This window comes from Sturnus vulgaris, chromosome 5 (assembly GCF_052056855.1).
Source record: "Sturnus vulgaris isolate bStuVul1 chromosome 5, bStuVul1.hap1, whole genome shotgun sequence".
NCBI lineage: Eukaryota > Metazoa > Chordata > Aves > Passeriformes > Sturnidae > Sturnus > Sturnus vulgaris.
In genome coordinates this window covers 6,406,197-6,421,384 of record NC_142247.1, presented here as the reverse complement: position 1 = coordinate 6,421,384, position 15,188 = coordinate 6,406,197, and the positions used below count along the sequence as shown (strand labels likewise).

Below are 15,188 nucleotides of genomic sequence, written 5' to 3'. Positions count from 1 at the left end.
GTCCACCCATGCTCCCTGTACCTCACACTGGGTTCCCATAGAGCATTTCCCACTCAGTGGTCACAGCCTGCAAGGGTCAAAGGAGAAAAGATCCCAGGGAAGCTGTGATATCTCTCCACTTGCCACTCTCTTCTTCCTGCCAACTACCCTGGAGTGAATGCAGTGACCCCTGAGGATGGAGAGAGGCTTTGGATGAGGCAAAGAGACTTGGAGAGCCCATTTTCCAGAATGATGCTTGTTTGAAAGTTTGTCCAGTATTTGCTGCTTTTGATCATTTCATGTCCGGTTTTTTGTTTTTAATGGATGTTTGAGTTCTAGGGTTACGATTAATTTCCAGGACGCTTAAAATTAAAAAGGCATTTTCTAGTGTATGGCATTATTTTCTATGATTTTTTTTAAATTTTGTTTTGTGGAAAAATTTTTCTTTTCATGCTTTGTATTTCAGGATACACAGAAGCTCTAGTGACCCTCCCACACCAGGCAGTCTAAGTGCACAGTAGTTAATTGGATTAGTTGTTGTGTGAAGAATAATACTTAAATCTGTTGGTGCTTCTATTGGTACACTTTTAAAATTTGGTGTACCTGGGGCTTTGGCCACACTTATGGAGATGTAAAATAAGCACTTGGATTGTTCTGGACACATTATGGGAAATATGTGTTAGAAGAAACCCCCTGTGAATAAACTGCTGTTCTGTTGTAAGGATGTGCAGCAGTGCTGGCTTTGAGTGGTTGAAGGGTTTGTGAGAGCAGAGCAGGGAATGGACAAGTCAGCTGAAGTAAGTTGATGCCTGTCTCCTTATATTAACAGAAAAGAACTGTAACCCAGGTGTGAACCCAAAGCCTGTAGCAATAATTGACAGCAATAACCATACCTTTTTGTCTCGAGGTCACTGGCAAGCATGTAACAAGAACTGACTCAGAACTTGTTGGTGCCCTGGCAGGCAGCTCAACAGCAAATGGCATTGGAAGAATTTCTGTGAGTCCTTGTGAGATCATGATTTTCTTAAAATTTTCAAAATTAGTCTGAATAGGAAAACATGGGGTTTTTTACAAAAAAAAAAAACCCTCACGTGCAAAGTGTACAAAGATAATTTGATGAGAGATGTTTTGAAACAGAGAAATGTGCTGATGTTCTCAAACCTTTTCCCTTTTGTGCCCCACCGTGTTGGACCAGGGCCGAGGGAGGCAGCAGAGGAACAGCCTTGGGCTGGAGAGGGACAGCAGAAAGGCACCGTGGACACAGGGACCTCCCTGTGTCACCAGGGCACCTGTGGGAACAGAATGGACACTTTGGGGGCAAAATTTGGGGCTCAGTATCAGCTTTGCTAGTTCAGATGAATTATACCCACAACCTCAAATTCCCTGCTGAATTCCTGCTGGAATAACCTGGCAGTGCCTCATGGAGCCTGGATATTCCCATGCAGAGCTGCCACTGAACACCAGCTATGTCAGGAACCAGCAGAGGTTCCAGGGAAGCTCAGTTGGACTGGGACAAGGACAGGTTTATATTCCATATAAAGTGTCCCTGGGGGACACTTCGGCTGAATTCCAGGGACCTCTGTCATTTCCCTCCCCTCCAGCTCAGGCTTCAGTTGATATTTTAATCAGAAGGAGGTGGCTGGACAGGCTCCCGGCTGTGCCCAGGGGAGGACATCTCTCCCTGCAGAAGCTGAGTTCATTTCAGAGCCTCAGGAGTGGCCTCTGCAAGTTCTTTTCCCTGAGGAAAGGGATGCACGTCCCTGCTTGCAGCACACCTTCAGTGGGACCCACCTGTGAAAGCTTTCCATCAGTTCTGTAGTTCCAGTTGGCTCCCTGAAAAACTCTAAAGTAAATCCAAACAAAACGTCCAACTCTAACCTTTCATTTTAAGGCATCTCTGAGGCCTACTGCTTGGGGTTTAGTTTCTATATGAGAGAAGATTCCCTTGGCTTTAACAGTGCTGATGGATGATGTGTCCAGGCTGGAAGGGATTTGGGGTGGGTGGGACGTACCTGGGAGTGTGCAGGAGCTCTGGGAGGTCAGCACCAGGAATTGCTGTCTGAGCCCCTCTGCAAACCCACCCTGCTGACATTCCCAGGTACTGCCAGCTGTTCCTTGGGGTAATCTTGGGGTGTCAGTGGGGTCTGTCCAGGCTGAAGCATCGCCAGGTGCCTGCTCAGGGCAGCCCCTGGCCCAGGAGCTGTGGGCAGCCCTTTATCCACATCCATGCCAGCACTGCCCAGGAATCCCAGTGCCCATCCCCGGGATGTGTGCTTGGCACGCTGTGCCACGGGCAGGACACTGCAGGCACAGCTCCTCCCCTGCAAACACCGAGGACAAGAGGTGCTGGTTCCCTTTCTGGGGCTCCAGCCTCCTCCTGCCCCGCATTCCCAGCCAGCTGGGACACACTGAGGAAACACCAAGGAACGTTCCTGGCAGTGAGTGTCAGTCACTGAGGGCTCCGTGCAGCTCTGGGCCTGAAAGGCAGCCCCAGCCTCAGCTCCTGCTGTGATTTTGGGCTGTGAACACTCACCTGCAGCAAACGCCCCTCTGCAGGCTGGACCAGCCCTGACACTCTCCAGAAGAGCTTTGGCCATGAACCAAGCGAACCCTCAGGACTTGTTCTGCTCATTTCTTCTGGAAAGGGACATGGAATGAGCATCTTTACAGTTGCTGAGTAAATCCTGGAAGGGGTGGGAAGAGTTTGGTACTGATGTGTAAAGCAGCATTAACAGAAAAGAAGGAGCTGCATTAGCATAAGAATTCCCTTGCTGGCAGCAGCTGTTCCCACCCCAGGCAGGACCTTCCTCATGACCCTGAGATTGGCTCAGGCGCTTGGAGCAGGGTGCTAAGAAGGCCAAGATTCTGAATTCAGTCCCCACATAGGCCAAGCACTTACCACCGTTTGACTTGATGATCCTCCTGGCTCTTTCCAACTCAGAATCTCCTGTGCTCTGGAAATAAAAAGTAAACCGTTTTCACTGGCTTTTTAAACCCAGAGGTTTTTTCCATTGGAAAGTGCGAGCCACAGAGAAAGTGGGGGAGAGGAGGGAGAGCATCAGGTCTCACCCGGCAGGTGCTGGGCCCGGGGCTCGGTTCGGTGCCTCCGGTTCGGTGCCCTCGGGGGTCCCGGCCCTGCCCAGCAGGGGGCGCTGCGCTCGCACCGCCGCACGGTGTCCGCCAGGGGGCGCCCCACGGGGCGGGCGGCGCTGAGGGAGCGGCGGCGTCGGGGGGTCCCGGGGCCGGCACGGGCGGTCCCCGCGCCCCGCCCGCTTCCAGCCGCGATCCAGCGCCTGCTCCGGGAACCGCCACCCTCATCCCGGCACCGGTACCGGCACAACCCCAGCTCCCCGCGGCCGCAGCGGGACCGTGCCCAGAGCCCCAGCAGAACCCCAGCCCCGCGCCGGCCGGAGCAGCAGCGCCAAGCTCGACCCCAGCGCCCGGCTCGGAGCGGCTCCTCCCGCCCGCAGCAATCCCGGGCCCCGTGACAAGCCCAAATCCCGTATCGCATCTGGCGAGAAAGAAGCGGCTCGGCCCAGGATCCCCAGCAGACACCAGCAGGACCCAGATCCGAACTGCTGGGCCCGGATGCCGGTACCATCTCAGCACCTCGGGCTCCATACAACGCTCCAAGCGCCGGTCCTGCTGCAGCCTGGGCTGAGAATCCAGTGCACCTAGCGGCATGGGCCCGGATCCACTGGCTGGGTAGGTGCCAGAAAGGCTGCAGATGACTGCCAGAGAACAAAGCCTTTCATTAGTCACAGAATCCTCCAGGCTGTAAAGACCTCTCATTGAGCCCAGTCTGTGACCAACCAACCAGGCACTGAGTGACACGTCCAGCTTTTCTTTAAACACCTCCAGGGAGGGGGACTCCACTACCTGGTGTCCAGTCTGCCTTTCTGTGAAGAATTTCTTCCTGCTGTTCAACCTGTGCCTTCCCTGGCACAGCTTGAAACCATTTCCCCTTCTCCTGTTCCTTGTTTCCTGGGAGCAGAGCCCACACTTCCCCTGGCTGCCCCCTCCTGTCAGGGAGTTGTGCAGAGCCAGAAGGTTCCCCCTGAGCCTCCTTTTCTCCAGGCTGAGCCCCTCCAGCCACTCCTCTGAGCACTGCAGTCCCTTTCCCCAGCCCTGTTCCCTTCTCTGAAGAGTAAAAGTGATCACTGACAGTTGCAGCTGATCTTGCAGGGAGACAAGGACAGTGCCACCGAGTGTCTGTGAAATTGTGAGCAGCAGAACAAGGAATGGCCTCAACTTCTCTGCTTTGTACCCTCTCCAGGTCTGCTTCATCATTATTCATCAAGAGAATCCAGTCTCATATGCATGGATATGCAAAAAGCCCTGACTTCTGTAGAAGCACAGCCTGTTTTAGGTGCTCTTCAGCTTCAGCCCTGATTGACAATGACAGCTGGAGTCCTCTGGCTCGGCAGGACAGCAGAGCTGTGAAAACACAGGCAGCTACACCAACACTTACAGTCTTCTGTGATGGGGAGTCACTCAGCTCATTCTTGTACTGCAAAATCCTTCTAAAAATATCTTGGATGGCTCTGGAATTACATCTTCCAGCAGTGAGACAAACTGATGTTGAGCAGACCAGAGTGACAGCATTAAAACAAGAGCAAAAGATTCTGTTCACAGCTCACTTGGGGAAGAGGAGAACAGGACACAGAATTAATCCTCATTCCAATGTTTAAACATTTTTTCTTTCAAGTTAACCATCAGAAATAAACTCCTTGAAAAAGAAAGTATTAAATAACCCTCTTTCCCCCTTCCCTTATATGCAGTGTCCTTACAGGATTTTAAGAGGAAAGCTTAACTTGCATGGCTCACAGTTGCTGCTGCTGGTTTTGGGGAAAGCAAGATGTGGAACAGTGGGAAGAGACAATTAAGAACTGCAACAAAACACAACTGGTGACCAATGCCAAGTCTCCCTTAGAAACTTGCCACAAAAGCATTTATAAATACGTATTTTTGTATTTTTCCATCTAGGATTGATTTGCAACAATGCATAAAACCAGGACACAATTACTGCAGTGTAGCTGATGTCACAAATGAGGAACCATGAGAAGGGACAGAACTACACCTCCTTCCCCTCCCCTGCCCTAATTTAAGCACCTGCATCCATCCTCAGATGTCTCAATATGCAGCCCAGACACTGGAGGAGCATCTCTTCTGCAAATTTGGATGCTGTTTGTGTATCACAACTCCAAAAAATTGATCTTAATATTTTTGGAATAAATTTATGTGTACACTCAAACGAAGAATGCTTTGAAAGCCAAAATCTGCTACCTGTAATTAGGGAAAAACCAAAGAATGCCCTGAGCACCACATTTTTTTGTTACATTACCAAAACCATCTCTATAGGGTGGGAAAGGAGGTAGGAAAGCAATCTTTTGTTGTAAATCTGTACAATTAGGCAGAACAAATGCTCATCTTGGAACTCTGTTAAAAAAGAAAGGTAATTTTTTAATGAATAAATTTAATCAATAAATCTAAACCAAACAGCCACAAGAACAGGTTATCAGAAGTAGGAATTAGATATGAGGCAGGTAGAAATTAAATCCCAAATACAGCTATACTGTTAACTGTATTTAATACAGTATCTCAGTTCAGTAGTTTATTTTCTACCCCCAACTTTAGTGTTTAGATTTCTAAATCATGCCACAGCAATTTAGTAAGAAAGCAAGTTTAACTACCTGAAACTAAAACTAAAAGCTAATTTTACCAGACCACTGTATAGACAAAATACAGATGACAGTGTTTAGAAAGCTGGATACTGACGACCACACATAGAAACTGAATTCAAAACTGAGTTTATATCAATTGTTTTTATTAGATATCAGCAGTTTACAAATTTGAATTAAGAAAATTACAGAACAGAATTAACTTGAATTCATTCTTGGTTGTAAAGTTTTTTTTCTTTAAAGGTCATAATAATTTTTATGCAAGATGTCATCAGCAATAAATTCTAGACTGTCTAAAACACAGCCCCACTATTTCCTTATTCAGTAACTGATAATTTATCAAAAATCTAAGATTGTGCTAGACATTTTAACAAGTATTTCATTAACTACTCTATTAGGCCCTTAGTATATTTCAAGTTTTTTTTTTTCAATTTTTACACAATACAGAATTTTTAAAAGCACTTAAGGATTCTATATTGCAAATTTTTTTTGTAACTTTCAAAACTAGGAATAAATAGACAGTCCCCACAACAAGGTGAAATCCACTATTCAGTTATTACCACATTTTGACTTCTCCACACTTCACATCTAAGCACAGAACCTTCTAGCTGGAATACTGTTTTAAACCACTAATTCCCCACCATTTTAATGCACATCAATTTATGACTTCAAGAGCTTTTACTTCTTGGCAAGCACAGGTTTAATTTAAATGTGTATTTTCCTACAGTCTACTAAACACCACCACCTCCTTTCTCACTCCTGCCTCACAAACAGAGCCAGTAATGAAATAAAGCTCCCAAGCTTATCTAACCAAAAGGTTGTTAAGAAATAAAGACTGGAAAGGAAGAAAAAAGAAAAAGTATATGCAATGTAACAAGTTGCTGCAAGATTTCTGCTCTGGTAAGATGAAACAACACTAAGAAGAGGCTGAGTCAGAAATCTGCACTAAGGTAAAAACATCATCAGTCTTAAGGCAACCTTCATTTGAATCAGCAGAGTGATTACTTGTGTGCCTGAAGAAGAATCCTTCTTTAGCTGCAGTTAGGAACCATATCGATCCTAGAAAAGTAAAAACAAGTAACAAACCAGATGAGTGGGTTTTCCATGGAAAGAAATCAATTTTAATTCCATTTGTGCAATGAAGAGCTACTGAGTTCTTCAAGATTTTCAGAAAATTGACCAGTGCTTCCAAGAACTGGAGTTTAGGGTTGAATTCCAGGATAATCAGCCTGAGTTTCAAACACCTGAGAGCTCACAGAGGAATTGCCAAGTGACTGGAGCAGAAACCATGCTTGACACTGAGACCACGATGGCTTATTTCATACAAAAACATGCATCAAAGGTCAATGAAAGAGACAACACAAGAGCTGGGCTGGATGATCACTGCAGATCCCTTCCAACCAAACTATTCCATTCTGAGTTAGGAAAAGGGATGACTTTAAAAACAGAGTGACAACAAATAACTCATGATGGGATTTTTTGTTTTACTTGTAAGAAAAAAGATATCCTAATGAAGGTGAGCTAGCAAATACAGATTTATTTTTTTAAATTATGAAGATTTAATGTCTACTTTGAGAGGTCTACAGAGCTCAAAACCAAATTCACTCTTTTCTCTCTTAAGATAACTCAGTGGCTGGATCCATGGTACTAAATCCCTACAGAAAGACTTCAACTGATGGTTAATAGATTGTGACATTTTTACTCACCTGTATAGATGTCATGACTCCATTAGCAAGGACAGAAAGTTTTCCAGCCACGGATTTCACTCCTTGTTTAAACTGAGCTATATCAGGAGCTGAAGGCAAGACATTGGTAATATTGTAGCTTCCTAAAAGGAGAACACACATGGAAGAAACAGAATTTTATATTAAAATCAACCTTTTTTTTCTCCCTGAAGTACAATGTATGACTAGGAGCACTAGACAGAGATCTCAATGTCTTAAATGCATCTTCCTTTGGATTGTTTTCAGGTTTTCGTAACTCCACCCGAGAGTGTCATCCTCTACACTCTGTATTCCCAGCTAAGCAATTCATGCTGGGATAGTAGGTGACCTGTTCTGTATTTCCAGTCTGTGACAATGCTGTTTTGTATCCTCAAGAGCTGTTATCCCCTTGCAATTTAAAGATGAAAGCATTTCAGAGGTGGCTGAGGTGATGAACCCTATTTGTATGCATGCAGAGAGGGGTATTTCCATGCTGTATAAATACTTATATTTTTTTGCCTTATTACACCTGAGGCTTGGAAAAATCCACAGAAATTGCAGTAAATGTAAATAAATTAGGTTTGAAAACTCCAGAATAATGCTGGCAGTCTGGCCTTCCTTAAAATCACTATGTTTTGAACAGAATTAGCTCTGCTGTTATTATGGAAAGTGCAGGTCTAAAAGTAACAGAAATCAAAGATAATTAATTAACTACTCTAATTGCATGCTAAGTATTAACATGCTAACAATTACCATTACCACTCATTGGTGAAAATAATTACTGACATGCCTTAATATCAAATATGGGATACTGTCAAAGGTACAAGTTTAAGTGAACCAGAATCACAGAACTGTGATCACAGGGTCAATCACCGAATGGCCTGGGTTGGAAAGAACCTTAAAGATCATCCCATTCCAACCCCCTGCCATGGGCAGGGACACCTTCCACTATCCCAGGTTGCTCCAAGCCCTGTCCAACCTGGTCTTGGACACTTCCAGGGATGGGGCAGCCACAGCTTCTCTGGGCAACCTGTGCCAGGGCCTCACCATCCTCACAGGGAACAATTTCTCCCCAATATCCAATCTAACCCTGCTCTATGTCAGTGTGAAGCCATTGCCCCTTGTCCTGTCACTGCAGGCCCTTGTCAAGAGTCTCTCTCCATCTTTCCTGTGGCTCCCTTCAGGCACTGGAAGGCCACAATGAGGTCACCCCAAAGATCCCAGGAATAAATGGAGCTCCAGGGAGTAACCATCCCAAACCAGACCATTTTCCAAATGGAGACTCCTTTTAGTCTTTCAAACAGGGGTTGAGGAGGAAAAAGAGAGAAAAAGAGAGGGAACCTGTAGCTCCTCTGTCTTGGCAAGTTAAAGGCACCTGCCTCCTTTGCAGGCTGAGCATCCTGGAGATAATTTGTTTTACCTAAGGTAAGGGGCTGGTTTGTAGCACAGATCCTTTGTCACCTTCAGAGAACTTCCCAGTCCAATCCTTCAGCCCAGCATGGGTTTATAGATTATCTTCCAAGATTTCCCTCAGACAACCCTATTTCTGAGCTGTAATTTGGTCTTCTTACAATTTATTCCACTCATCAAATGCTTCAGGTATTTTTGTTACTAAAATCAGTCACAGAAATAAAATCTGCAGATATAAATAACCTGAGAAGCTCTAACCACTTCTCAGCCACAAGAATTCTCTCATCGTTTGCTGGTTAAGTTTGGTTGGTCTGAAAAAGTTCTTGTAAACAAGGCAGGAAAGCAACTCCTTTTCTTGTGGTTTCCTTCCAAATCAGCACCTCCAAGTCAGCCACTTGACTTTCATAAGCATCAGCCTTGAAATAATGCAAAAAGGCCTTTTTCTGCAGGTCCCTCTTTGGTTAAAAACCTGCCTACAGCATTCTGTACACAAGCAAGGAGCCCCACACTGTTCTACCCTGACCTCTCACCCCTGCTCATAAAAACAACCTTAGATGCAAAGGATGTTTTATCCCAGCAAGGACTCCAAAACTACAGTGGTGTTCTTGTTGACAGTGTCATGACTATGTTTATTTTATGGAACTAATGATAGTCTGGGCATTAATTCCATTTCTCCAAGAAGGGTGACCTCTCAGTTTTTGGGGTGAGTGTTGCAGCAGAGACATGCTGGAAAGGAAGTTTCTGTAAATTCACACTTTGTCAAATGTATGACACCATGTTGCAAGTGCTCTTTCAAGTGGCTAAAACAACTTACTGTGATTTCTGCTTGGTATTCTCTTCCCTCCTTAATTTTTTTTCCCCCACATTTCTAATTCCTAAACCCTGATTTTACTCAAGCAGCTGGTAACAGGAGTTATTTCTCTGCTAGTCAGACTTGCTTTCAGGGGAACAAAACTAAACAGTCACGTGTTTTGGGGTTTTTTCCCTCCTACTTTTCCAAAGTAACATCAGATGCTGCACACTGTTTTTCCAGCCTATTTGAATAATTACTCACAGATTTCAAGTTCTTCAGTAACTCTCCTTTCTCCAATTTCTTCAAAAGTTAAGGAATGAAACTCAACTGATTAAGTCTACAGAATATTTCAGTATTTCCCACCTTTTCCATTGCACATTATTGCACAATCCAAGAAGAGTTGGAAAGAAAATGAGAGACATTTTCAATACCATAAGGGGCTCCTTTTCACTCAATCTAATATTTTTCCCTTTCTGATTTGATGAACTACACTCTCCAATGTGAGGTGGTCCAACAAGTCTTTTTCAAAGACAATCCAAGTGAAGATCTTCCTTAATAATTTTATAAGGCCAGAGGTAGAAGGAAATATCCCACTGAATGGATATGCCATGCAACAGATGACATGGGAATTTCAACTCCACTAACATTTTATTAATGATTTTTCCTACATGCAGTATTATTATGACAGCTAATGAGCTATTTAAGGTAACTGATAAAAAAAACTACCTGAGAGTCCATTTAAGTGTTACCTCATTGGAAAATATTCCTTTTCCTTTGATAAATATTATTTACAAAATAGTCTGTTATTTGCAACACACTCCCCCAGTATAAAATACTGAACTTACAAAATCAAAAATAGAAAATTTGAAATTCAAGGGGTTAACTTTTTAAACAATGACTACAGCTGCCATGGCTGTTGGAGCTGTTAGCACAGAACACAGTGATGATGATGGTGGGTGTGATCAGAAGCAGAGTCCGGGCCTGCATGCCCCACATGCTCCAGTTTCTCACTCTGTTTGATATGTACCTGTTGCTTGTTTTCTCTGGTCTTCGAACAAGTCAGCTGAACTTATGGATGTGCTTCCAGAAAGCCTTTCTAGCCGAGCCCTTGCTTCATACTGGAAAAGAATTGAGAATAAAAAGGATTTTATCAGCTTGCTGCCACCTTTTAAGGTCATGTCAGATATCTGAGAGACTACAGACATTTAGAACTGAAGTGGACCTACTGAAAGTTGAGCCCATTTCAGTTTTCACATCACTTACACTGAGTTTGCCACCATCTCATTTCTGAGTTACCCAAGAGTGACATTTATCATTGCAACCCCAAAGGTCCCACTCTCTGTTAGCTACCCTACAACTGCTGAAAAACTATGCAACCATTAAAAACAACAACTAAAAATGTGAAATGGAGGGGGAAGCACTGAAGTTTACATCCCGCTGACCCTTCCAACTACATGACACTTTTAAGTCAATTTTTTCCAAGTTCCCTGCAAACAGTAATTATATTTTTAAGAAGTATTGACACTGTTAGTTTTTCATTAAAAATCTCGCCTCCAAAATGCAGCACAATACTAATCTCTTTATTCGAGGCTGATTCAACTCCATGCAATTCACTGAACAATTTATTTACTTAGTTAACGTGACAACATCCATGATGTTTTCTCGTAGGAAACACACAGCAGGAAGATGTTTCAGCAGAGGTTTGTTGGCATCACTTTGGAAATTTAGAACATATTAAGCCTGATTCTATCAAAAATCAGGAGTGCTGAATCACAGTCTACCACTTCTATCAGGAAAGAAGAATGATGGAGGTCAACTGCAATTCTTTAAAATTAAATTCTAAATGATCAGAAATTTGTGCATTTCTATCAAACAAATAATCAAGGGGACACATTCTACCAATTTTAACTATTTATTGCCTTCTTTCTTACTCACAAGAACACCATTTTTATAGTCAAAGAATATTTTAACATTTAAAAAAACTTATCACTGTTTCCTACTTACATCAGCCTGATCTTGCCTTCCAAAGTACATGTCTGATGAAATGGCTTTGACATTGCCAAACTTTTTCTGTGCCTCATCTGTGTTTGCAGGAGGTTCGTATTCAGGTTTACGCCGAGATGCAGGCCTGGGAGGAAAAGAAAATAAACTGCATCAGGGAGAGAAACCTCATGCACATCGTGGCAGGATGAAAGGAATCAAACAAGAGAAAAGGTATTTTTTATCCTCACAATCAGACCTGCTGTTTGTGTCTCCAGTACCTTCATCCACAGAACTGAGCACCCCAAATTTTCATTCATTTGTTAACAAGGTTTCCTTTGATTCATCACACAATAAACAAAGCAGGTATGTGCTCAGAACAGAGCAAATATTTGAGTTTCTCCCCACATCCTTTGTCTACTTCCTCTTTTGCTGAAAGTGTTTGGGAATTACCTCCAGTACATGCACTGAACAGCACAGCAGACAGTGCTTAAAATATAAGGAAGAAATTCAGCTTCCAAAAGAAATTCAGTCAGGAGATCACTTGACTGCTGATGGAAGTTCTGGCCAAATTCTCCTTCTACTGACTGAAGAAAATCCCACTACTATCACCAAGACTCAAATCACATTAAAACTTGGGCTTTCTGGACAAAAATGGTGTACCTGTCTGAAAATCCTGTGCTTTTTGAAGTTAACAATGTATCAATGTCTTTACTATTATTTTCTTTCTTCCAAAAATCATCTGAATTGTCATCCCATTTAGAGAAAGTGCTGCTCCTGAAATCTGAAGAATCATAGTACCTAGAGTAAAAGAAAGACAAACAGTGAAAAGTGGGAATATATTTATTTGTTGTTAGATAATGACTGCTGTAAGTCTTCACTAGCAAGTATGTTTTCATGCAATTTGGATTTCACAATACTGCTTTAGAAGCTTTGTATAATTGAATCCAAAGGCTCAGAACAGGCAGGAAAGCCTTTATTTCTGGTTCTATATTATTTTTTAATCCAAATATTAGGAAATTGTGAGTATTGCAACACATTTTATTAAAATTAAATGCTAAAAACTCACTTGAGAGTGAGTCTGAATTTAATAAGGCAATCTTCTCTTGCACATCAAAACCGTGGGGAAAACACAAAATAAAGAAAAGGGGAAAAAATGAAACATGTTTGTCAATTCTGGTACATGATTTGATCTTTTCCCATTTTGATTACATACACATATCTCAGCATATGTGGAAAGTATTTGAAAAAAAATGTACATCAAAACCTATAAAAATGTCAAAGATTAAGATTTTGTGCTTGAAGAAATTTACCTGAAGTTTGGCTATAACCAGGATGGGGAGAAAGATGATCAAAAGCACAAGGGCATAGGAGAATGGAACCATTCAGTAGAATAAAATAGGATATTAAAGTCTGCACCTGCATTTTGTGAAAAATACTCTTAAAAAAAGAAAGTTCTCGATGTTTGTGCTATGAATGGTCAGGCCACTCATTTTTGCAGTTTATGAGAAATGTGACACCTGCAGCAGCCAAGTCTCAGCACTGAGCATGGAAAATATGAGGGACAGATTTCGAAAAACTTCTACAAAAACCAGGAGCCTCTCTGCTGAGGATCCTGAAAAAAAGGTTTCTTTTTTTTTCCTGAATTTCATAAATTCCACAACAAAAAACCAACAAGGTGTTTTTAAGGATTTGAAGCTTCTCAGTCTCACAATGCCACCAAAACCATGGCACTGGGCAGGGCCTGCATGAGCTGATTTGAGTAGAAGTGTCTATTTTCGCTAACCTTCCCTCTCAGATTTTTGTAGTTTTGCAAAATACTTCTTCAGTATTTGGAGTGGGGGAGAGAAAGAAAAACTGCATTTAGCAGAAAATAAATTTTACATTGTGACATTTTAAAAAAGATTTCATTAACTGTAGCAAAAGCAAAACATCAAAATTCAGGACTTTCAGAGGCTTCAATTTTATGTCTAAACCTTGAGACCTTTACCTTGCTTAATTCACTCATCAGCACTCTAATATCCAGTATGATTATTTTGCTTTTGGGCATATACTAAGATGATACTAAAGCTACTTTGCCACTGCTTCAAAGTCACAGCTTGAAATACGGGATAGTAACACCCTTAACAAGTCCAAATCTGACTGTTCTTTCTCTAAAGAGAATGAACTTGTGTACCAACTCCAATTAGATCCTCCCAGCTCCAACCAGAACAAGAGCAGGGAACAGCCAGCTTACAATTTATCTTCTAATCACTGAACCACAACACATTAAAAAGCCTCCTCCATAATTCATCCTTTGCCTGCTGGTAGCTGATGAATAATTTGAGAGCAGTAACAGTTCTTTTCAGGGAACAAACAAGGCAAGCACTGAAATGCTGTTTTATTGTACAAGACTGCTGCCACTTTCCTTGGACCCACGTTTGTGTTTCTGCTGCACTGATTGCACTACAAAATAGTGACATGAAAGCCTTTGTGCTTTTATTTTCCTGTCTACAAGCAATTAGGTACAATTTCTCATGTTGCTGTGGCATGGATCCAATAAAGGCAGTTTATGAAAGCAACACCTGTTTGTATGTCTCAGTTCAGAAACAGCTGGTCCATTGTAATTAGTGCCTGTAAGATTTAATTATTTTTCTTCTCCCATGAGCAATATTTTATAGTGTGCATTGTATTCATCCTCTGATAACAAATGTTCCAATTATTTTTTGCTTACATTTTATGTTCAGACACAAAAGTCTGTAAAATAGGAACACATCCAGTATAACACCTCAAAAAGATGGTTTTGTATTTGGCATGCAGACAATGATGCAACTGTAGTACATCTAATATCAGACTTCAGTGCTTGTTTAATTTGAAGACAATAGCACAAGAATGAAAGAAAAAATGAATGAACACAAGTCATTCTGACAAAAAAATCACTGGATTTGGAATAAAGCAAATAAAAGTTTATATGGCAACTTTCTGTGCAAGCAGAGACCAGACTCTGGACAAGACAAAATCTACAAACACATAGTTCAGACCACTTTGCTAACAAAGCTACCTCCCCTCCTTCACTGAGGCAAAGCCAACTTTTCCACAACTCTTCTGATTCAGATGTCCCTTGAAAACAATCTAGGTGTGTACACAGGTTCAAACTGCCTTCATCTCAGCTTTTAAAAATACTGTGCATATTATTATGGAACTTGCAGGTGCTTCTGGGCTCACTCTAAATCAAAAGCTTACAGAGTACCTTGAGCTAGAAGAGAAGTAAGAGTCTTCCACATCATCCACGTACTTCTTCTTTGGCTTTGCAATTGTAGGTGTCTCCTGCTCTATCGTTTGCATATCTGAGGTGACTGAGTGAGAGATGTTACTGGGGACAGGAAGAAAACAAGCATGTAAAGAGATGACAAAACTCACACCCTAAAAGAAAGAAAAAGAAATCAAAGCCCAAATCTAGTTTCTGAAGCTTGCTGAGAAAGCCCAAGCTATACTAACACTTAAGGAAAGAGGAATTAAATTAAAGGAAACCCTTGGAAAACTGTCATTCTCTCAAGCAGGGACAGGATTTCTGAACACAAAGTCTGTTCTGACAGCTGGAAAACAAAATCTAGGTTGACCTCTGTCTGCCAGGTTAGAACTTAAATCTATCAGAAGCTTCCC

At 42.3% G+C, this 15,188-nt stretch overlaps 1 protein-coding gene and 1 long non-coding RNA gene across 2 annotated transcripts in view; one reads left to right on the top strand and one right to left on the bottom strand.

The window, feature by feature from the left end:
- The first annotated feature begins 3,429 nt into the window (after positions 1 to 3,429).
- LOC148223528 (uncharacterized) lies at positions 3,430 to 5,959 on the top strand. The gene is made up of 2 exons (XR_015803664.1): positions 3,430 to 3,684; positions 4,256 to 5,959. It is a non-coding gene; the product is annotated as an uncharacterized LOC148223528 (long non-coding RNA).
- ARFGAP3 (ARF GTPase activating protein 3) overlaps positions 5,786 to 15,188 on the bottom strand; it is a 26,010-nt gene continuing 16,607 nt past the window's right edge. The window contains exons 11-16 of the mRNA XM_014889091.2: positions 14,776 to 14,898; positions 12,210 to 12,347; positions 11,571 to 11,694; positions 10,594 to 10,684; positions 7,367 to 7,488; positions 5,786 to 6,719 (exon numbers count right to left, since the gene is read on the bottom strand). Coding sequence (XP_014744577.2) covers positions 6,702 to 6,719; positions 7,367 to 7,488; positions 10,594 to 10,684; positions 11,571 to 11,694; positions 12,210 to 12,347; positions 14,776 to 14,898 — 616 coding nt within the window. The 3' untranslated portion in view covers positions 5,786 to 6,701. The remainder of the gene's footprint in view (positions 6,720 to 7,366; positions 7,489 to 10,593; positions 10,685 to 11,570; positions 11,695 to 12,209; positions 12,348 to 14,775; positions 14,899 to 15,188) is intronic.